This window comes from Ostrea edulis, chromosome 1 (assembly GCF_947568905.1).
Source record: "Ostrea edulis chromosome 1, xbOstEdul1.1, whole genome shotgun sequence".
NCBI lineage: Eukaryota > Metazoa > Mollusca > Bivalvia > Ostreida > Ostreidae > Ostrea > Ostrea edulis.
In genome coordinates, this window is record NC_079164.1 from 9,461,656 (window position 1) to 9,484,652 (window position 22,997).

The window sequence follows — 22,997 nt, forward strand, 5'->3', positions numbered from 1 at the left end:
TCTTACACTCTGTAGTACACAGAGATAGCTTGAAGCCTAGTCTTACACTCTGTAGTACACAGAGATAGCTTAAAGCCTAGTCTTACACTCTGTAGTACACAGAGATAGCTTAAAGCCTCGTCTTACACTCTGTAGTACATAGAGATAGCTTGAAGCCTAGTCTTACACTCTGTAGTACATAGAGATAGCTTGAAGCCTCATCTTACACTTACGTTAAGGTTGTATGTGATACTTGTCATCTTTTCCCTTAAATTATTAATTCATCTTCTCGATAAGAGTTTTTATGATTTCTGAAATAGGTTTAAATTTCATTTACTAATTACTATACGTCCTACATTGGGCTACCCTGGTCTGGGTAGCCCAGTGGTAAGATCACCTAACGAATAATGGAAGGGTCCCTGGTTCCATTTCTGATTAATCCTAAGATAGATTTCTCTCCCTTTCTCTGCTACAATAATTTGATAACGTTCATATATATATTCTTCTGTAATACGTAATACTATACACATGTAAAAGTTGATTGTACATTTACATAACCTGAACCTATCAAAATATGTCAACTCTAAAACTAACCGGATAATGTATCCCAATACTTCTTATAGAAACAACTCTAAAACTAACCGGATAATGTATCCCAATACTTCTTATAGAAACAAGATAGTGCCAGTGAACTGCTCCCGGGATTTCATGAAAAATTAATATATTGAGAAACATTGCATATGACCTTGAGATTCAATACAACCTTACTTTTTAATTAAACATGTCTTTCTTGAACCTGGTTCTTCGATCTCCTTCCAGATGTGGTGTATTTATTTAAGTTCCGTAGATTCCTAAATATACCAGAGAGATTTATTATCCCGTAATTTCACAAGAGGCATCACGGGCGAAATAAAAATTTTCGATTTAAATTTTTTGTTGCTAAATCTTTATTAACAGATAACTTGCAAATTCATGTCCACGATAATTGACATACAATCAATTATATGCATCATTTCACCATACTAAGTACCCACGTAAAATACAGAATCTATAGTAGTGAATATACTTGGAACAGATCAAAGATCACATTAAAATGAGAATGATGAAGGGGTACAAGTTCACAAAATAAAACACAGTCCAGGCAATCCACCACACCCTTAATCACAACATTACATGTACTTAAAAACCATTAGCAGGGTGGTGTAAATGGATCTGTTCTAGATAGCAACAGTTTTAAAGACAAGTTAAATCAGATTTTATTTTGGACATTACAGATGAAGATTTATCCCCCTTGGGTCAGTGGGAATTTGATGCATCCTTCTGACAACTAGGCGGAGGATTTCACTTGAAACACGAATCACATGTCAAAATAATGAATGAAAACATTGATATGAAGGTACACGGAATGCTCTGTCTGATTACAAACACATTGATATGAAGGTACAAGGAACGCTCTGTCTGATTACGAGGGCTTGTCATCTCCCCGCATCGCCCGGTAGTTGTTGATTTCATGTGGAAAAACTTTGTCCAGCTCTACCAGCAGATCGGCCTTGAATTTCTGAAATGTTATAATAATCTTTATAATAGGTATAAACTTGAAGGGAAATTTAATTGTTACCTAAACCATATTTTCAAATAACATGTTTGTATACAAAATCTGAGGTCCCAGAAAAATTATGTGCACATATATATACAATTCATCATCAAAATAGGATGTACTGCACTGTAGTGCGAACATTCTACCTACCTTAAAGTTGTCAATTTTCCCCTTCACTTGTTCATTCTTGGCCAGAGCTTTTTCCAGACAATCCTTAGTGTACAAATTGGGATTTTTCCCCTGATCTATGTAGCTACAAATATAAAAATACAAGACATTACACCTGTACGTGAATCATAAGACATTACACCTGTACACGAATCTGTTATTACACCTGTACGCGAATCACAAGACATTACACCTGTACACTAATCACAAGATATTACACCTGTACACGAATCACAAGACATTACACCAGTACACTAATCATAAGACATTACACCTGTACACTAATCACAAGACATTACACCTGTACACTAATCATAAGACATTACACCTGTACACTAATCACAAGACATTACACCTGTACACGAATCTGTTATTACACCTGTACGCGAATCACAAGACATTACACCTGTACACTAATCACAAGACATTACACCAGTACACGAATCTGTTATTACACCTGTACGCGAATCACAAGACATTACACCTGTACACTAATCACAAGACATTACACCTGTACACGAATCTGTTATTACAACTGTACGCGAAATCTAAGGAATGGAAAAGCCCAGGAGTTGACAACATTACCACCAAACTCCTCCAGACAGACACAGAAACATCAGCAATAAATACAAACACAGGAACTGATACGAAAGGTGTGGACTGAAGAGCAGGTACCAACAGACTGGAGAAGAGGACTGATCACGAAGCTACCAAAGAAAGATGATTTAACAAAATGTGGGAACTGGAGAGGCATTTACACTCATACCAACAACAGCAAAAATAATGGGAAAGATCATAGTCCAACGGCTTGTAAAAGAAATAGACCAACACCTCAGAGATAAACAAGCAGGATTTAGAGCTGGAAGAGGAACAACAGAGCAGATATTTATACTGAGGAATATACTAAAACAGGCCATAGAATAAACTCCAACTTATACACTTGTTTTATAGATTTGAAAGGCATTTGACAGCATGCACCAAGAAACACTGTGGAAGATCATGAAACACTATGGCATATCAGACAAATTCATCAGATTGGTTCAATGTTTATATGATAACAGTAAGTGTTCAGTCATCACTGGAAGTGGAACATCAGATTGGTTCAATGTTTATATGATAACAGTGAGTGTGCAGTCATCACTGGAAGTGGAATATCAGAGTGGTTTAAGATCAAATCTGGAGTAAAACAAGGATGCAACATGTTGGGATTCTTGTTCTTTCTAGTCATTGACTGGATTATGAAGAAAGCAACAACCGGTGACACAACAGGCATACTATGGAACGTGACATCAAAACTACACGATATTGACTATGTCGCTGACATTGCACTGCTTACAAGTTCCAGAGAGCAAATGCAGACAAAAGTGAACAAACTAGTTAAGCAGGCCAAATCAACCGGCCTCAACATCAATGCCTCAAAAACTAAAGTTATGAGAATTAATGTCAACAACACTCAGGCTATTACAGCTGCAGAAGAGATAGAGGATTTTACTAACTTCATGTACCTCAAAGGAGGCACCACAGAAGACATCAGGAGAATAGGCAAGATCTACCTACAACAAACTGACAACCATATGGAATAACAAAGATAATTAAGATTGTTCAATTCCAATGTTGTCTCAGTTCTACTTTACAACAGCGAAACATGGAAAATGACAATGGGGGATGAGCAACTCCCGAATACCTTCCTATACAAGAGCCTAGGGAGGATCCTGCGGATATACTGGCCTCAAAAGGTACGAAACTGGACAGTGAGGGGAAGAGCAGGAATGGAGCCCATTAGCAACAGTCTTCACGAAAACATTTAAAACTTGCTGGCCAGTCGGACCAGTAAACTGTCTGAAATTACTGGCCCACAGTGAAATTTACTGGCCCCCTAAATTGTCATATGTTTATCACATACATTATGGAATGCATTGTAAAATTGTACAATTAATTTACTGAAACTATGGTTATTACTCGTATTCATATCCACCCTAAGACATCAGTAGTATAAACCCTCCCGATGGGTGGGTCAACTGAGTGTACTTTTTATGCAAATGAGGTCAAGCAAGGGTGTCTGTTGATTGGTCAAGCGGTGTTGGGGTGAACGGAGTGCACTAGGACGGGGTCAACCCCAGCAGGGGTTGTAGAGCGGGTGAATAGACTGGCCTATGGCCGCTGGTCTATGATGCGGTGCTTTCGCTTTGAGTTCCTGGAAAAGCTATTTTTCTGAAAATCCAGTGAAATCCTGTGTATTAAATCTAAAAGAATAACAGTGTATTAAATCTAAAAGAATAACACAAGGTTTTAAGTTGACATGTTTATTAAAGAACAATGGTACAAGCATAGAACAATGCAAAACAATTCAATAAGCATAAAAACAGTTCAATAAGCATACAAAACAGTTCAATAAGCATAACAGTTCAAGCACAGTCCATTACTTTCTGCTGAGTTTCTTCTTCTTTTTTGGCCGTTCTTCAGTAGGTGCGGTTGGATTCCACATCTCTAACGGTGTGTATTCTCTCTTCACAGGGGATTTTGAGCCAGGTACGGGTCCAATCATTGCATCTATTTCCAGTTGTTCTTCTGGACACTCACTAATCCAGTGTCCTATTTTTCCGCATTTGAAGCAAGGATCCTTTTGTTTGGTTTTCTTGCTGGTCTGTTGAGAATCTGCTGACCTCGATTTCTTACTGGTCTGCGGATAATCTGTTTTCTGTGGGCAATTCGGCGACCAATGTCCTGTTTCTCCACACGTGTAGCACGGGTTAGCAGTGTAATCTGGAGTGTATTCCTTCCTAGGTTTTTTAGAAGTCAGCTCTTCCAGCTTCTTCAGTAGGATTGTGGTATGATTTCCAATCTCATTACTCAGCACATTAATGCGGTTAACGATCCCGTCTAGTGTCGTGGTAATGATCGCAAAGTCTTCTTTGTTCATGGTCGGAGGGTCATTCTGAGCGTTGTAGAGGCCCAGTTCCAGTCCCGTAGCGTCCTGTGAATCGGGAAAATAGAAGCCTAATCCCGGGTCTGTCGGATTCTGGCTAGGGAGGTAATCCGAGGTCTGGGCCATCTTCACTTGTCGAGCAACGTGGTCTGAAGGCGTGAGATTGAAGGTCGTGGTCTGGTTCGAGGTCTGGGCCATCTTCTTCTCTTCTCCTTTGAGCAACGTAGTCTGGAGACGTGAGCAACAAGTTCGAGGTCTTTCCCAGTTCAATCTTCTGATCGTCAGTCTTAGCTTTCTTCAGTTCAATGTAGTCTTTCTGTGGTCCCATCTGCTTCTGTACCAGCTGATCTATTTTCTTCTGAGCTTTGTCCACAAATTCTAGTTGTTTCTGAGCCATGTCTTCTGGAAGGTGATTGAAGATCGAATGAGGACTGACACTGGGGCTCCGCTTTTATAGCCAGCAAAATGTCTAGACTATTCTGTCTCGTGGGGGACACGTGGGGAGCACGTGGTTGCATCATCTTTTTCTGGAAAAACCGGTTTCAGCTAGAACATCGCGCGACCAGCGCGTGCTAGTGCCCTAATTGAACTTGAAAACCCGGTTTCTCGCGACCAGCGCGTGCTAGTGCACATTGGTACACATTGACTTTTAGTGGAATGGAACTTATATTGGTGTTTAAAGTAGCCCTAAAAAGGGCTGTGCATGAAGTTTTTATTTTTAAAAATGGCCGGCTTCATACGCAGGTTCTTCTATATACACGTGTAAGTCATGATCTTCGGATATAATGTGTTGTACTAATTGTCGAGCTCTTCTCCCGGGGAAACGTATCTCTTCGACGGTTTCCCACATCCAGTGTGCATCCCAAAACAATACCCATACACTTCTCCGGTGACGTGGTTTCTCCAGTCGAATAAATCCCGATACTTTTTGAGTGCCGTTCAATAACGTGTAAAACTGGTAAATCATGTACTGTATGAGGGGAGAATTTTTCAGGTACATGTCACTTAATCGCAGGCAAATATCCTCCACTGTTTCATGTGACCGCAATACATAGTCAAAACACCAATTTTTAGATCGCCCCCAGCGTAATCGATGGCGACATCTCTGTACTAAATTGTCCCAGATCTCCATCTCGTCTACATAATCTTCTACTATGGTTAAATTCTCCACTGGTTGTATTCCCTGGCGGCAGCGTCTCGCTCTTAAAATTCTCCGTGTATCCATGACTGAAGGTCAGACAAGAATGACTGTAGAAAAACCACCTGACGTACAGGTGTTTGATCACGTGGTGCAGGTGTTTGATCACGTGATGCATAACCTTTTACCTATAAATACTGGTGTTTTCTGAACGTTCGTTATACACTATGGGCGGCAGTGCTACTACGAGAATAAATGGATATAGTTATGTACTACAATGTATGAACGTGGCCTTACATGACCCTGTCATTCAAAATGCTCGTCAATTTGTACAACAGATGTCACCGGAGGTCAGAAATGTACATAGTTTTCAACGGATTGCTGATTCATTAGCGGAGAATACCAATACGGGACGTTTACTCATGATTTATTTGTATGCTGAGGAATTGAAACAGAATCTTCCAGACCAGATGAGTGACATTGATCGGATCTTACGCGATTGTCTACAAAAAGGATTCGTGGAACTGATTCGTATGAAAGGAATGGCTGCCCTGTTATAAAACAAGAACGTTTTAGAATTTTTTCATTTTGATCATCATGGCTGAATTGACCAACAACGTTCTTACCGCTGTATTACAGCATTTCAAGGACTACAAAGAATCGGTGAACAACGCTCGTAGCGCTGCATTACAGTGTATCAAGGACTGGAAAGAAAAACAGCCGTTGAGATATAAATTCGCCATGAAGTTGTTGATCTTTTGGGAATTTCCTATGACCTTATATGAATATTCCAGCGTTTGCAAGCATATAGCCGACAACCTGAACAGAGAGTCTGGATTGATCATGATTTATACCATGGACCAAGAATTTAGACGACGGGAACCTGAGAAGACTGGGGCGATTGTAGCGATTACCGATCACTGGTTGGAAAAGGTGTATAAAAAAACCTAACCGTTTTCTTTTCCTTTATTCCTGGAGGATGGCGAGCAGTGACAACATCGCAGAAAAAGCGCATAACCATGCATTAGAATGGGTGGAGAAAATGCAAGACGATACGGTGTTTCAAGCTGTTAAACATTATCTGATAGCGGGGGTGTTTCCAATGACTCTGGACGAATATACAGATCTACGGAACCATGTGTACATCAATCTCTATAACGATGCGGGATTGATGTTAATTTATGTCGCGGGGGAGGAATTCAAGAAACGCATGCCTGAAAAAACCGCCGAGATTGAAAGTATCACCAAGGACTGGCTTCGAGAAGTATACATAAAGTGTGAAGAACTTAATTCATTTCATTTATTCCCGGAGGATGGCCAGCAGTGACCACATCACAGAGAAAGCGATAACTTATGTATTGGATTATCTCACAGACATTCATTCTGGGCAGTTTGAATTTGTGTTACACTATCTGCGAGAAGAATTATTTCCCATCAGCTTAAAGGACTATCCATGTCTCTGTCAGTATTTGATCGAGAACCGGGTCAACCCGCAAGCCTTAGTACTGATTCATTTAATGGGCCAGGAATTGAAACGAATGCGACCCACAGACAGAGCAGAAATCGAGAAAATCAGACTACGATGTCTTCGAGAGATGTACGTCAAGTTAAACGTGTGACTTTTAATCTGGACAATAATGAAGTGTATCTGTTACCCGAAGAAGACCGGACAAGTATCTGGATGACTGTAGCCGCTGATCGCTATCGATTTCAACGCAGGATTCGAGAAATGGAAAAAATGTTGGACCCTATTTTAAAAAGACATGTGCATTGGTGTTGTGTGTGGGAGTTATGTATTTGAAATATGTGACATGAATAAAATTGTTTACACGAAAGCTGTGTTTGGTTGACTCTCTCAGAGAAGGGTTTATTTGTTGAGGAATCCAGAAAATCCTAAAGGTAGAGTGAAAATCGAATCAAATAAGGTGTTTTCTATCGAATAGACCTTATGAGATGTTTTTAGGGATGTACATGGTCGAGAAATACATTTTTAAAGAGGCGGTGAAGAAACATTGAACCTCGACTCGACCTCTTTAACCACTGTTTCTTTGAAAACTATGCGACGTAGCAAAATAAAAATAAGTTTAACGCATTCGCCGTCTCAGAATCTATCAGATTAAATCTACCATGCACAGAAATCGAATGTCTAGAAAAAGACAATGAGAAAAAACTCTCTACTCGAAAGCACAAATCCGCCATTTTGACGACCGCCATCTTGCCTTCGTCTCCGAAGCGAGGGATGTTTTCGAGGAGGTCCGCGCTTTCCTGATATATACCAGCGCACTCGCCAGTTCGCTTCACTGGTGATCCAGCACAGCTTTTTAAGTTATAGAAGAAAGAAGAAAGAAGAAAGAAGAATGGCTACAAGAAGAGACCCGCTCTACAATTTCCAGACCTTGCTTGGATTCCGGTACCGGCTGGTAGTGGTGGCTGAGGAACGGGTAGGGGAGAATTGGGTCGTGCGTTCTGAGAACGACCTGAGCACCTTCTCCCCTTTCGACCAGAGTGGGGTCCGTGAGATCATCTGCCGGGTGCGGTCCGAGTATGAAGGGAGGGCACCCCGCCGCCGCACCGCTCGAATCTCCACGGCCACAAGACCGCGCCGACGGGCCCCACAGCCACCCTCACCACCACCACCTTACTCCCCGGCGACGGCTACAACACCACCACCAGCGATCCCATCGGCACCGGAGGAATACAGCCCGGTGCCGATGAGCGACTCATCAGCGTCACCGGTGGAGTATTCACCGCGGTCACCGTCCCCCGCACCACCTCCCAGTCCAGCCCAGAGTCCGTCGCTGCTGGTGACCGAGACGTCATCACCACCGAGACCGGCAGCCCCTGCAAGACCCCCACCACCTACCATCCGGTTTGCAGGGAGGACTCCACCACCGAGACCAACCCACGCACCGGTGGCAACTCATCCCCCGAGGAACCACCCTATGACTGTCCCTGGCTGGGCAGATAGGGCGGTTCCCATCTGGTTTAAGTGCCCTGTCTGCTGGCAAGACAGGGTACACTCTGGAATCACGTGCAGGGGATGTGGGCAGCGCCCAGCTTGCTGCTCGTGCGTGGAGCGGATAGAGGAGCGGCGACACACCCGGGGACGGTGCCCGTTATGCCGGTTTACCGGAAGCAGGGAATGAAAAGTCGGTCCTTAGGACCAAACGGCCCTTTTCAGGGCCACCAACTTTTTTGAAAAGACACTTTTTATGGCAAAAAATCAAGAAACACACAAGTTTGTTTTAAAAAAGTTTTTATTAACACAAGTAATAGCTAGAATAAAGCTATAATAAAGTTACATTTTCTTGACAATGTACACATGTTTATGATACTGATAAGCAAAGTCACAAATCCATTGTCTATAATGAGTCCAATTGCCTCCGGCTAATCCACATCCAATACGATAAGGAAACGCTAAAGTCTGGTAAGACAAAGTGCCTAATTCCTGTAAACATTGTTGAAACCAAAGTTCACGTTGTTCGGGGGTATCGGCATACAAGGGTAAGCGTTGAGTGCCTCTCCCGTAATCCCATTGCGCTAACAAACAGATCACATCAGGATGAGTAGAATGAGGCATAATACACACAGTACCCGGTATTCCTCGATCCGCTGCTATAGCTAAATTTCTCCGTCCTAAAGGTTGTCGGGTCGCATACAGATTAGCCCAAGGAAATCGGTCGGCAATACGTTGACTTATTCCATGAGGTTTCACCGTTAAACAGTTACATTGTTGTACAATAGCATCCACCCAAGGTAGAGATAATACATCTCCTCGTAGATCCGTCACCGACATGCTGGTTGACAGGTCTCACAGGTACACGTTGACCAGGGTTCTTGACTGTAAGGACAATGTTGAAACAGCCGGGGATCAAACTTTCTCTGAGTCCAGCGCTCTCTAAACTCCTGACAGATCTCACAGGTACAGTCCTTATGCGCTATTTCTTCTTCAGGGGTGATGGTACAATGCTGCGGACACTTACACTCTAGCCAGGGTTCTCTAGTGTGACCACAATATTTATAGACAAAGGGATAATAATTCAGCTCTGCCAATCTCTCTATCCACTTCTGTTTGGCCAGGATGTTTTCTTTTTTATAATGAAAACACCCACAAGTGCTCCAAGGTCCTCGGCAATACCCACACACTAGTACATCTTTCTCATCATCCGCGTACCGTTCAAACGACATGATTGAGAAAAATGGTAACAAGTGACCTATGTATATAGTGTTTTTTGATGAGTCATCAACATGACGTCAGCCATCTGAGGTAGGGGATGTTTTCGAGGACGTCCGCGCTCTCGCCTTTTTAAACGAGCGCAACGTCAAAAATCGGGCATTCCGATTTTTTAAAGGAACCAGAACCATGAGCCGTAGAGTAGGACCAGACCCTACGGTGAATGATTATTGTATCAAATGGGAGGAGGATTGGGACGAAGAGATTGCTCCGCCGGCCTCACGGGAGGCTCTTCCCCCACCACCCATGAGCCAGGATCTGCCCCCGCCAGAAGAAAACTGGGACGCAGAGATGGAAGTGGTGCAGCGGCCTCCGGGGAGAATGTTTTTTAAACACGGGTGGTTGCCTGTGTTTGTGTTTGACCACGAGCAACCCCCGGAGGAGCAGAAAAAGAAGAGAAGAAAGAAGAAGAAGAAGAACAGACAGTGAGGGGGACGGAGAAGAAGAAGAGAAGGAGAAGAGAAGAGAGAAGAAGAAGAAGAGAAAAGAACAGAGAGAAAGAAAACAGCCCTTTTCAGGGCTACCCATTCTTTTTTGAAAAGACATGGTTGATTACAATGACAAGAAAAAAAAAATTTTTCCAACGTTTTATTAAACTCCAACTATAAACAATAACAATAACATAGTTTACAATACATTCAGTCTTTGACATTGACAAGTTTGTCCTTGATGGGTTCTCGGTTTTCGGAAGGTCTCTTTAAACCAATCCGCCACAAAACGATCGCGTTGTAAGGCCGTGCCTTTCCAGGGAAGTAACCATTCTTGTACGGTGCTTCTATGGCGATGGCGTTGATGTAAAAAATACACACAGTATTGTCCACAGACATCCGTATTCAAATCTTGATAACAATGGGTGTTATGAATCCAAGTCTCTCCGTGGCGTTGAATAAAGTCTTGGATGTCTTTATGGCTGGGAGGTAATCCGTAAGAATCAAAATATTCGACGGTAGGGCTACTCAAATACAAACAGACCCAATGCGCTCCAGGGCGATCGTGAGGGTCTGTATTCACCACGATGGCTTTGTGATGAGGTAACAGCTCAGGTATGACATCTCGAGGATACACACCGGCAAACGCCGGTCCTAAATCTCGTTGTAAAACATCTCTCAATTGCTGAGTATCCATCTCTCTCTCTTAGTAATCGATACTGACTTCTCGTTGTTTGTTGATTTCTAGCAGATTGTCGAACACGGCATACACCACACAGTTTAAGGTCCTGGCCACGTTGGCGGCAAATTGCACTTCCACTCTCAAGTTCCCCGTCTGTATGAGATGAAATTTATCCGTCTGGGCTTCTTGATCTTTCGTGAAATCCACACACCAGAGGGTGTAACCGTTTTTATACTCTTCCAGGGTAATGTCCGGAGCCCAGTCCTGGCCTAATTTTCCCAAGCCTTTGTACAGACTCAAATACGATCTCAGGTACTGATCGTCGGTGAAATTAGGTTCCAAAGGGCGGGTTTCCATCATTTCTCCATTGATACTGATTTCTAATTTCTTGACTCTCTCATTTTGGAAATGAAAGGGGTTTCTGGTATTATCCCCATTAAAAGCCGCATTGTCCACAAAACCCAACACGATCAGTTTAGGCATCTGTCCTTGAAACAGATGATCGGTGATTTTAGATTGGGTGCCACTAGGAATGGTGAAGGTTTTCACTTCCACTCGTCTCAATGGATATTTCGCCGTTTGAGTACTCAGTTGCTGATTGATGAGATTAATGATACTCGGCACAGGTTTGACTTTTCTCACCCACAAGATCATACTTTGAATGACCACTTTCCCACTACTCCCGGCAGCGGTCATCATGTAGAACTGGGGTCGAGCGCGATTGAATCTGAGACGGACATCCACCCCATTAGGGAGACATTTCTCTTGCTCAAACAAATCCAGATGTAATCGATCCATCAACACGATCTCCTTACTGTCTGTAATCTTCTCGTGACGTTTTCTCAACCCTACATTCTTGGAATCATCCGGATACTCGGGAGTCGGGATGACGGCCGCGATGTTGACTTTGTTATTCACTACTGCAAATTCCACAGGAGTTTGAGCCAGAGCTTCTAATTTGACCTCATCCATATGTCCTGCCGTATCTTTTTCCCACAAGCTACAGGCTCTCATCTGGGTTTCCAGAGTCTTGGGTGCATAAGACAACAATTTCTCCAGATACGCTTTGTAGGGATAAGTATCCGTCCCCGGGGTAATGACTTTTCCATTGAGACTGACATCGATTTCACTGAACAAGGAATGGAGAATGTTATTCACGGGGGTCGAGGACGAATTGCCTCCTGCGAGATTCGTTCCATTGGCTTTCGTGAATTTACAGACCATCTGGAGATACGATTGGGATAAATCCAGATATTCATCTCCTTGTCCTTTGATTTCAAATTCAATCGGAGCCGTATCCGAGTTGAGGGTACTGGAAATGGGGTAATATTCCATCCATTTCGAATCTTCTAAAGTGACGTTGGTCGGGGGCACTTTAAACAGTTCTAAACTGTCGGTGCCACAAGCGCAAGATTCTCGGTGCATCATATTGGAACGATGTGTTACTCAGCGTGAACTGGGATCAAATGTGTTCTGGTCTCCTTCTCACTCCCTTTTTATAGGGTTCTCAGTCGAAAATATCCAGAGAGCGTTTTGGCTTACCCCTTTTCACTAGCTTCCTACCTCCCTTCCTAGATCGCTTCCTAGGTTGCTTCCTAGGTCTCTTATGAGGCCCTCCCCGAGCTAAGATACGTTGTTTTCTTTTAACAAAGCCTTTTCCTTCCTGTATTCCCACCTGTTTTCCCACCTGTTTTCTTTTGAGGGTCGTGGTTCCAGGCTTCCTGAGTATTCCTGTGCGTGCTTTTCTTCCTCGTTTGGATGGGGCTTTTCGAGATCTTCGCCTACGGGCATACCCGGCTGTCTCTTTCAGGGCTTGGGCACCGTGTGTCTTGAGAGCGTCTTTGAGGGATCGTTTATTATCTAACACATCCATTCCTGTTTTAGCAGCAGCCTTTAAGGCACTTTTAGCCCCCGATTTGAGTAAATCGGTGAAAAATCCTTTTCCCTTCTGCTTTTCAGATTCTGGATCATATTCTTCTGTTGGCTGGCTTCTACGTCGTCTCCTCTGATAAGAGCGATAAGGGCGATAAGGGCGGTCGTAATCATAATATCTCTCTTGATAGACAGGACGCTGTTGTTGCTGTTGTGCGGGGGCTCCACCTAATAATCCGCTGATCAGGGGACCCGCCACTTTGCTGGCTATTCCCAGCAGGGCTCCAAGCCCGTGACCCTGCTGCCGTATTAAACCTTTATGGTAGTGCATCTTGATGTAAATGAACTTCGTTAGGGGTTACACCCGCTTTTTATACTTTTTACGCCGTCTCTTTCTCTTCTTTCCTTGACCCGCTTGACCCACAATGGCATTGGCAATCCATGGAATGAGAAACCAAATTCCGTGTCCTTTCTGGCGTCTGACTCCTCGATGGTACTTCATCTTTCAATACACTTTGCGGAAATGAAGTTTGACTAAGGAGCGCCCATTTAAAAAACCCATAGGACGCCCTAAAGAATTCATGATGTGTACCTCAATGGTATCGAAATATTTCTTACTCAGTTTCAAATATTCGGCTCGAATCGGTTCCCAACGGGCTTGTTGTCGATCGTCGTATTGACCCGTACAGGGGACGACTCTCAATAATTTCAATTTGTTGGTGCCCACCACTTGAGGATCCACAATGTCACAATACACATACATGGCTTTCAGATTGTCGTAGACATCCATGGTCGTGTTCCCCAAGTAATTCACGTTGATCCATTTCGTCATGGTTTCATCGCCCAGGATCATTTTGTCACTATCCAGACCTAGCTTGTACGCTAAGGGCGTAGGGAAACGAATGCACATGGGGGTGGATCTCAGTGCTTTCCCATTAAACTGATACTCGACACGATCGTACTCGGGGTGATACACTAAGAGCTGGTTGTTCCCCTCGTCGTTAGGATTCCCTAACTCGCTCCATACTTTCCACAGGGTTCTCCTTAAGGCTGCGTTGATTTCATTGATTAACGCCAAAGGTTGTGTATAAGCTCCGGGTCGGAAGTGAATGCGAATGATATCGAAGGGAAATAAACTATCCCCTCCCGCAAAGAGATGGGACCATGGCGTCAGATCCCAGGGGACCACCACCTCACACCCGGCCATCGTGACTTTGCCCATATTCTCTGTCTTAAATCTTTCCCATTTATAAGTGTTGGGATCTTGGACATATTGCGTATACGGATCTGGAATGAGAACGTCCACATAAGCCTCGCTATCCGATACGTTTTGTAAGTTGGCCGAGTACATCATTTCGGTCAATCCGACTTCCCATTCTCCATCCGTTAAGTCCATGGTGTGTGGCAATAACGTTTTAAATTGAGCCGTCGTATTCGTCGGAAACGATTCCATCGACCCATCACTCAACAGAGTCATGTAAAACCCTTCTCCTCCAGCCATGATGTCTTAAATGAGCCCCTGTCTCTGTTTCCTTCTCTATTTATACTCATAACACAATGAACATTTTCATATTTTATTGAACATACAACATAATGTTAATACACAATTTTACATGTCATTCTTCTTGATCGCGACCACCACCGCAAGTCAACGATTGTAGAAAAGAGTCTTCCAACTCTAGTGTTCGTCTCGGGACTAAGCGTCGTCGCATCACCAGATAGTGTCGAGTTCCCCAGCAATCGGCCACATCATAACCTTCATTGATCATGTCTTTGAAATGTCGGAGACAGTCCTCGGAATGGTCAAACCAAGGACTAGCATTTAAGGTCCAATCGGATTCGTCTTGTCGTCCCATCAATCCCCAGAAGGCTTTGACTTTCCAGCGAAACTCTTGATACTTGGTCTTCATGATAAAGGCTGACCATCCGTGAGGTATCAGTATCCGTTTGTACAAGTACACCGGTTGATCTAACACTTTGTGTTGTTTACAATGCATCAAACACATTTGCTTATCCCAGAACCAGGTACTTTTCTTACCCTCTTGTTTCCAGGCGTACTGTGGCTTAACCATGGTGAACTGATCTCTCAGGTGAAGGGGACTCCTGTTTTATACTCGGGCTCGCTAACGTCATTTGTGGACTAGGCATGACGTAGCCTACGAGAGAACTTAAGGTCACCATCCAAAAATCGCGATTGGGATCGCCTAAGGCTAACATGACGACCGAGGTGATAATGATGGTTAAACACAGGAATAATTGTGCAAAATACACAATTTCTGCTCGAGGGACTTTTTCACCCAAGAAAGTCCACTGGGTGGTCATGGTCGAATGAGATCCGCTTGCGGAATCCATGAATCAAAACTGGGAGGATATCCTTTCCAACGCACTTTGACTTCTGAAATGACTTTTTTTCCCACACGCCGCTTTTTATACCCTAAGATCTCCTCCACTTCGTAGACATCATCGTCTTTAATCACTTGTTGTAATTCCTTCTCGTAAAAGGTTCCTTCTAATTCTTCCCCGTGATCATCTTGAATGCGATAGACGTTGCGTCCTGGCACTTTTCTAGAGATGGTAAACAGTTCTTTGGTCCAATTCGGTAAATATCCTTTTTCAAACGTACGTTTGGCTTTACTAATGCGTACACGATCTCCCACTTGCAAGCGACTCGTGGTATCAGCACTCTGTTTTCCATACAAGGTTTTCCATACGGTCAAGACATTCTTGGCATTGACTTGAGCAGGAGCTCGCCGGATACTGCGATGATAGGTATGATTGTAACCATACACCAGATCGCCCAAGACATCGACATACCGTCGTGTTTTATGACGTGTAAAATACCGCCACATGCGTGCTTTCAGCGTGCGTTGAAAACGTTCCACAATACTGGCTTTGGTTTCGGCATTACGGGTCGTAAAGAAATGAATGGATTTGAAGGCTTGACGAAATTCTTTATTGGTAAATTCTTTTCCTTGATCGGACTGAATGCGCACGGGGCGACGTCCCTCTCGAAAAATCCGTCGTAAGCCTCGTATCATTTCTTTCCCCGTTTTCTGTTTTAAAGGCACGACCCAGGCATATTTAGACAGCACGTCAATGGCACATAATAAAAACGTATACCCATTATTGTCTTGTTTCAAGCTGGAGACATCGGCTAAATCTAATTGCCATTGTTCATCCATATCCGTCACTCGTGTTTGTCGTCGCTTGAATTTCCTCCGTATCGGTTTATGCAAGGTATAGGTATCTTGAGCTTTCACCCATTCTCGAATTTGAGACAGGGTAATCTTGTGTCCTAATTGACGCACTTGACGATACAACGCCTGGACTCCCCCATACCCTGTCTTGGGATCGTAATACAGTCGCTGTAAGATCTGTTCTGGTTTCATGGCAGATTTAACCATTTTCCAATTTCACGTGATGTCTTTTTACCAGCCTCCCGGATATTTTTAGGGGTCATCATTCGTCTGGGAGTTTCATAGAAAGATTGGTCAAAACCCGAGATTTCTTGAAATCCGCTCTCATCTTCTTCTTCTTCTATAGGTTTAGGCGTACTGATTTTTCCGGGCTTGTCCATGGCTTTTATAACATCCCGATTGGTCAAATATCCTTTAGGGGCATTCGTTTCTTTTAACGCTTGAGCAAATTGCTGTAACCCTGCAGGCGGTTCACGATGTTTCAAAGGTTTTTGTCTCTGGGACTCGGTGATTAAATCCACGATATTGGAATCGGGAACCCTGCGTCCTCTATAGCTGATTTCTCCTTCTTTATTCCAAGTCACCACTTTGGATTTCTTGAGATGATCGAGTAATAAACCTGCTTTCTTTTGACCCGGTTTATTGACGCTTTTGATAATCTGTTCCTCCAAGTCATCGGGTGCTGCGGCAGCTGAGGGTGGTGAGGCGGCACTGGCTGCACTGGTTGGGGAGGGCCGAGTGGCTGGGGTGGGCTGTCGAGCTTGTTGTAAATATTGACGATAGCGATGAAGTTGATGCCCGTACAACCCCACTTTTTCTTTCTCGGTTAAATCATCTCGATGTTCAATCTCGTCCAAATCACTGCGTAAACCAATAGTCGAGGTAAATTCGGGAGGTTTAGGTAATTTGCCTTTTAATTCGTTGAGCATCGCTTCCGGTACCAACACCATTTTTCGACTCATGATTTCTTACAAATCTTGCCACACACAAACGAACCCAATCCTTTTTGGTGAATGAGTATACCTCGTCGTTTTTTCACGGGTTGAGGGTGGACTAAGCGTCTTAAGATGTGTTTCTTTCGACCCAGTTGTCGCTTCTGAGTAGGGGTGAGAGGAATCACCCCTTTTAATAGATTGTACACAATCTCACAAATCTTTAAAATGCAGTCATTGGAACAATGTTTCAACACCTCTGTCTTTAATTTGCTGGAATAGTGTGGAGCCGCTAACGTCTGCAAGAGCGGTAAATGAGGTCGTAATCGACATTCACACTTCTTCGTATGAGCCATGGTAATGAAGGGTGGGGCCCCTTCCCCCTCCTTTTTATACCTAGTCCAGGACAATGGCACTCGGATGTTTAGGATCAAAACGTTTGTGATGGACGGTCTCTTCGTGACGATTGCGGTTCTCTCTCGCATTGAAGACCAGAGGGCAAAATTTACATTTATATTTCTTTTGCACCTGAACCGGTGTTGAGGCGGTTAAGGGTTGAAATTTCATGCTTCCAAAGGTATGAGCAAAACTCGGTAGAGCAGTATCACTGGTTCTGGAACTTCCTATAGGCCCATGCATGGATCGTTCCATTTTCTTTTGAGCTAATCCGGCTTTCAGATTGGCTAACGTTCTAGTGACCTTGGGGGGAGTGGCTTTGGGAAACGGCATCTTCACCATGAGAGGGGTTTTCTTTGGAGCCCAATTGGGAAACGGATTCTTCATCCTGAGAGGTGTCTTCTTAGGGGACTTCTTAGGGGACTTCTTAGGTGTCTTCTTAGGTAAGCGAATAATGAGTTTAGGAATTCTCTGAGGCGATTTTTTAGCTTTCTTAGCCCGTGGTTTCTTGGTTTTCTTGGGTTGTCCCCCACGGGACTTACGGCCTGTTTCCCATTTGAATAAATGACGGATAATGGTCCCTCCTAAGAATCCGGCGCCTCCTCGTTTCAAAATGGCTTTTTTACGCTCTTCTTCATTGGTCTTCTTATCGGCAATGACACTCAAGTCTTGCCGATGGGATTGAATGAACCGCTGAGTGATTTTATTGCCTGGTAAGACGCCTCGCAATAAATTTCGAGCGCCCATCGCAAACCAGTTGAGTAAGGCTCTACGTCCTAATTCAATGAGATGACTCCGTTGAACGGGATCCCGTTCCCGTTGTAAACGGCGTAACGTTTTGACTAATTTACTCTTCGCGGAAGGTCTACCCATGGTGAAGACTGTCTTTCGAATGATACACCTCCCCATGATGTGACATTATTTATACTCTCGGGGGCATGTGCACAGCCAAGTTGGTAAAGAGTTGACTTCTTAATCTTAAATCGTCCGACGTCTGAGGACTCAAGTCCACTAGTAAATACCCGTGAGGTACACGGGTGGCGTCCTCATAGGCTGGAAGTAAATGCGGCATTTGTAATTGCCGACTTAACACCCCAATCTGAGATTTATCTCGAGGATTTTTAAACAGCACAAGATAGTGAGCATTCAGACTGATGGTACGATGTTGTACTGCTCGATCAAACAGATTTTGTGTGATATAAATGACACTGGTATTTCGATGATGCGCTTTGCGCGTAAACCAGTCGACAATCGATTCGATGGCTTTACCTCCCATCATATCATCAAAAATGAGTAGATGACGCGTACTGAGATCCGCCACTATCTGCTCATCGTCTTGAGGTATATTGTGGATAAAAGTGACCTTGTCCTGTAAGGATTCGTACGCGGTCTGCCATTCGCGATAACACCATACTATCTTTTCGGGAGGCGGTGCAATCCACTGCGTATTTTGCACCAGCTGTTTGACAAATTCTGTTTTACCCGATTTAGAGGGTCCGGCCACCACCATGGTAAATTCATGTTTCAACTGAAAAGGCTCAAGTGTCTCGTAGGTATACATCTTGATAAATGACACAAGTTCAGGAAAATCATATCTATTTATTAACAAATAAAAATACGTACAGCTTGCTCAACACCATGTCTACAAATAGGACATTGTTTCAGTCCCGTAGCACATATAGCACAAGTACATAAATGACCACAAGGTAAAAAAGCAATTCTCAAGTCTCGTTCTAAACAAATGTGACATTTCTGGGTACACATTGGATTCCCTGCCGCGTCTAAGGGTAAGCCTTCCCAATCGCAACCACTGTCTTTAGCGCGGGCATAGGCATTGAAGGCTTGTCGTACCCATTGTTTACCCTTATTACACTTCAGGTAAGGACAGTGAGGATACCAATAAGCATGTTGTATCCAAGGATTGTCGACAGCTCCCCAATGGTGAAGTCCAAAGTTGCAATAAAAACAGCACGTGTTATCCCCGTACCCTTTGTAAAAGTATCCCGCTTCTGCAATGGTAGGTAATAGGTTCTGCAAGTGTTCGGGAGCATTTTCAAACGACGCTACTCGATCTGACAGTAGAGCATAACGTGGTGTACCCGGGTTATGTAGTGATTCGTAGTCCGTCATTTTGCCGACTGATGGTTTTCTCTAGCATGTCCTTTTTTAATACCCGTAAGGCAGCGTGTCATAGTCATGAATACGTTGACGTTTATCGTACACCATGCGGTATTTCTTCACCAGAGGAATGGTTCGCACATCATGTTGGCGGGTTCGTTGAATAAAGTGCGGATAGCGGACATGGACTTCTTCTTCTTCTCCTTTCAACATTTTTTCCAACGTATCGAGAGACACGACTCTAGAGGCACGATAATTGAGTGTCAATCCTTTGACTTTGCAGACAGATTTTCCATTCTGGGTCTCGTATGCATAATTTTTGGGCCCGCCCGACATGTACTTGATGATACGATCTCCACCCAATTCATCGGTCCAGCCGCCTAAACTGTTGATAATGGTCGGGTTGAACTGGGTCTCGTCGTGCTGATAGATGATACTATCCGTGTCAAAGTATAAGACGCGCTCTCCCAAAGGCTGTAACGTCTCGTACAAATGTAAACGAGCATGAGCTGTTGTAAAACACGCCAGCACCACGTTTCCAAAGGGGCAGTCTTCTAAAAATTCTTCTTTCTCCTGATAATTGATCAGCATCATATCACATTCGGGGCGTTCACGATTTTCTAAGAGTTCGATGCCTTTGACTTCTAAAGTGGCATCTTGTAATTTCTGTTGTAATTCTTCTTCTTCCGTGAGATACAGGGATTTGGGTAATTGTAATCGTTGAGCAAATTTTCCCCACAAACAATTTAAAAAGAGTTTGGCAATGGTTCTTCGGACCGGATTTTTCTGGATGTCGGCCGGGTTCATGGCAATGCCTTCTCGTTGCTGAATTTCCTCAATGTAATGTTGCTGCTGTTGGGCTGTTTGACAATCCTCGGGGAATCCGGAAGCTTCTTGTTTAATTTTCAAAAAGGTGTTGATATACGATCGAAATAAGTGGTCACTGGATTTCTCAAAATGCCAAACTTCGTAAATGCGGTCGAGACGATAGCCCAGATCTAATGCTTTGTGAAGTTCGGTGGTCACCCAGGTGCCAGTGAGACTGCGTTCAGAATCGGTGTGCTGGCACCGCTCGTCGGGTCCTAAGTTGCGCTGTTCCGCACAGGTGCGACATAAGGGAAAGAGTAATTTGCCCCCGGTCTTGTAAGGTAATACGGGGTGATACAGCTCTCGGGGTGGGAGGACACGACAACGAATGAGCCCGAAATAGTCTCTGACATCGGTGAAATGGCTGGTGATGACTTGGGGATGTTGGACGGGAAATGGCTTGTATTTCAACACGTACGGGTACAGGGAACAGACATCCACGTATCGCATGTCACCCTCCTCACAATACAATCGTGTAGCATTGGTCCGGCCTCCGTACAAAGCGTCACGGGGATTCAAAGGATCTTGTATATCGACTCCTTGTAAAAATTCCTGTAAGTCGGCATTGGTCTGGGTCTGACGATCAAACTCGTGTTCCCATATGCTCACGACTGTATAGCCTTGGTCTTCTAAAGCACTGGCTCGTTTTAAGGTGTCCAGGTAGAGGTCTTGATACGTATGCTGAACACGATGAGGATGCATGTCAGTCAACAGATTCGGGTAACAGGTGGGACAGCCGTGCCAGTAACAGCCATAGAATTCGTACACGATACGGGATTCCTCATCATACCCATCTACTGTATAGGGTCCAAGCGTGACTTCGCCCCCATTTCTAGCATGTCGTATGCAGTGATGTTGATGTTCTAACCAGGCGAGCCATCGACAAGCTTTAGCTGAATATCGTCGTGCTGGTCGGTAGCCCATATTGGGAATGATGGCGATGGTATTTTCAACCATGAATCCTCGTCGGTAGGCTAAATTAGCCGTGCTGGCAAACGTGATGGATTCTTGAAAGGGGTCTACTTCCACCAGATCAAACAGGGTGGACTTGAAATGGGCACAACAGCGGCGTAAAATATCCACGTCCGAGATGCAGTAAGCTAAGAATTCTTTCTGGAAATCAAAGACTTTGCCCTCTTGTTGATGGTACCAAGTATAGAAGGCTTCACGATTGGCGGTGGACATATCGTCAGGATTGTAGAAATGAGCGGCCGGGTAAGGACCCACATACTGCTGGTTCTCTGTCGTGTTGAAAAAGTGCGGGAAATAGCCTTTTTCAATTCCGTTAATCCGAAAGCAGAGGGCATCTTGGCAAGAGCAAAGGGTAGAAAGTTGTAAGAATCAATGAATCTCAACCCCAAGACTTGCATGGATAAGATTTTACTGCCGTTCAGGATGACGGTGGGTTTGATACACGCCGTGTGCACCAGGTAATTCAAAATAAATTGCCCATCGTATCCTTTGAAATTGTGGGCAATGATGGTGGCTTCATCGTGTTTGAGTTCCACATGGCCTTGCTCATCGGTCTCGCTCTGTAAGAGCCATTCCATAAACTGTTTTAACGTGTCGGGTCCTTGAAATAGGAAGCGGCGTTGTGATCCGAATCCTTCACAATGAGAACAGGGCTTGTCGATATCCACACTGTCGCAATGTTGACACACACGTTCTGCCACGCATAAATTGGGAATGTGAATACCGTTTTCCTGACTGCATTCGAAATCGTAATAAATGTATATTTTCAACTCCTCTTCTTCTTTTTCTTTCTTAGGTTTGGGTTTCGTCTGTACAAAGCAGTGATGAGGCATGGTGACGACTTTGTGACAGATGCGGCATTCGGTTTGACCCCCACACGCGTGGCGTTTTAATAATTTCTTGGACATCCATTTCTGACACTGGTTACAACGCCCCATTAAACTGCAGACCGTGGTCGTTGTATTACTGCTGTAAGGTTTCAAGTGGGTCTGGTAACAAGCTGCATTTCTGAAAAATCCCTTACAATGAGGGCAATTCGTCTGAGTCCCGTCCGGGGTACAGAGGGTATCGGCTAAACAAAATGAGCATCGATGAGGACAGACGGTCCGATGTTCTTCAATGTGACTGTAGCCAACATCGCAATAATCGCAATAGTATCTGTTTTCCGTCACTCCAGGCATAGACACAATGGTATCGTAATGCTCGTTATCCAGCAGGATATTCAAACAAGTCCCCTGCCCCGGTCCTTTGTAAATAGGTTCCAGTCGTAAACGAGTTGTATTCGTTTTGAATTGAAATATTTTCAATCGATACTGTGGGGCGAGCGCGTGCTGTAATTGCTCCCATTCACGTGGCCCACACGGCTGGTTCATAACACACCCAGCTTGTTCCATCAAGACTATCGCTTCTCGTTTCTGATCGAGCGATTGTGTATCCCCTTTTCTTATCCTTAACCATCTCGTTTCCCATGCCGGGTCGTTTGATTTCTGG

At 44.0% G+C, this 22,997-nt stretch overlaps 1 protein-coding gene across 1 annotated transcript in view; it reads right to left on the reverse strand.

Moving 5' to 3' along the window:
* Window positions 1-1,217: 1,217 nt before the first annotated feature.
* Window positions 1,218-22,997, reverse strand: part of LOC125664184 (mediator of RNA polymerase II transcription subunit 10-like) — a 28,395-nt gene continuing 6,615 nt past the window's right edge. Inside the window, exons 3-4 of the mRNA XM_048896766.2 lie at window positions 1,727-1,829; window positions 1,218-1,537 (exon numbers count right to left, since the gene is read on the reverse strand). Coding sequence (XP_048752723.1) covers window positions 1,442-1,537; window positions 1,727-1,829 — 199 coding nt within the window. The 3' untranslated portion in view covers window positions 1,218-1,441. The remainder of the gene's footprint in view (window positions 1,538-1,726; window positions 1,830-22,997) is intronic.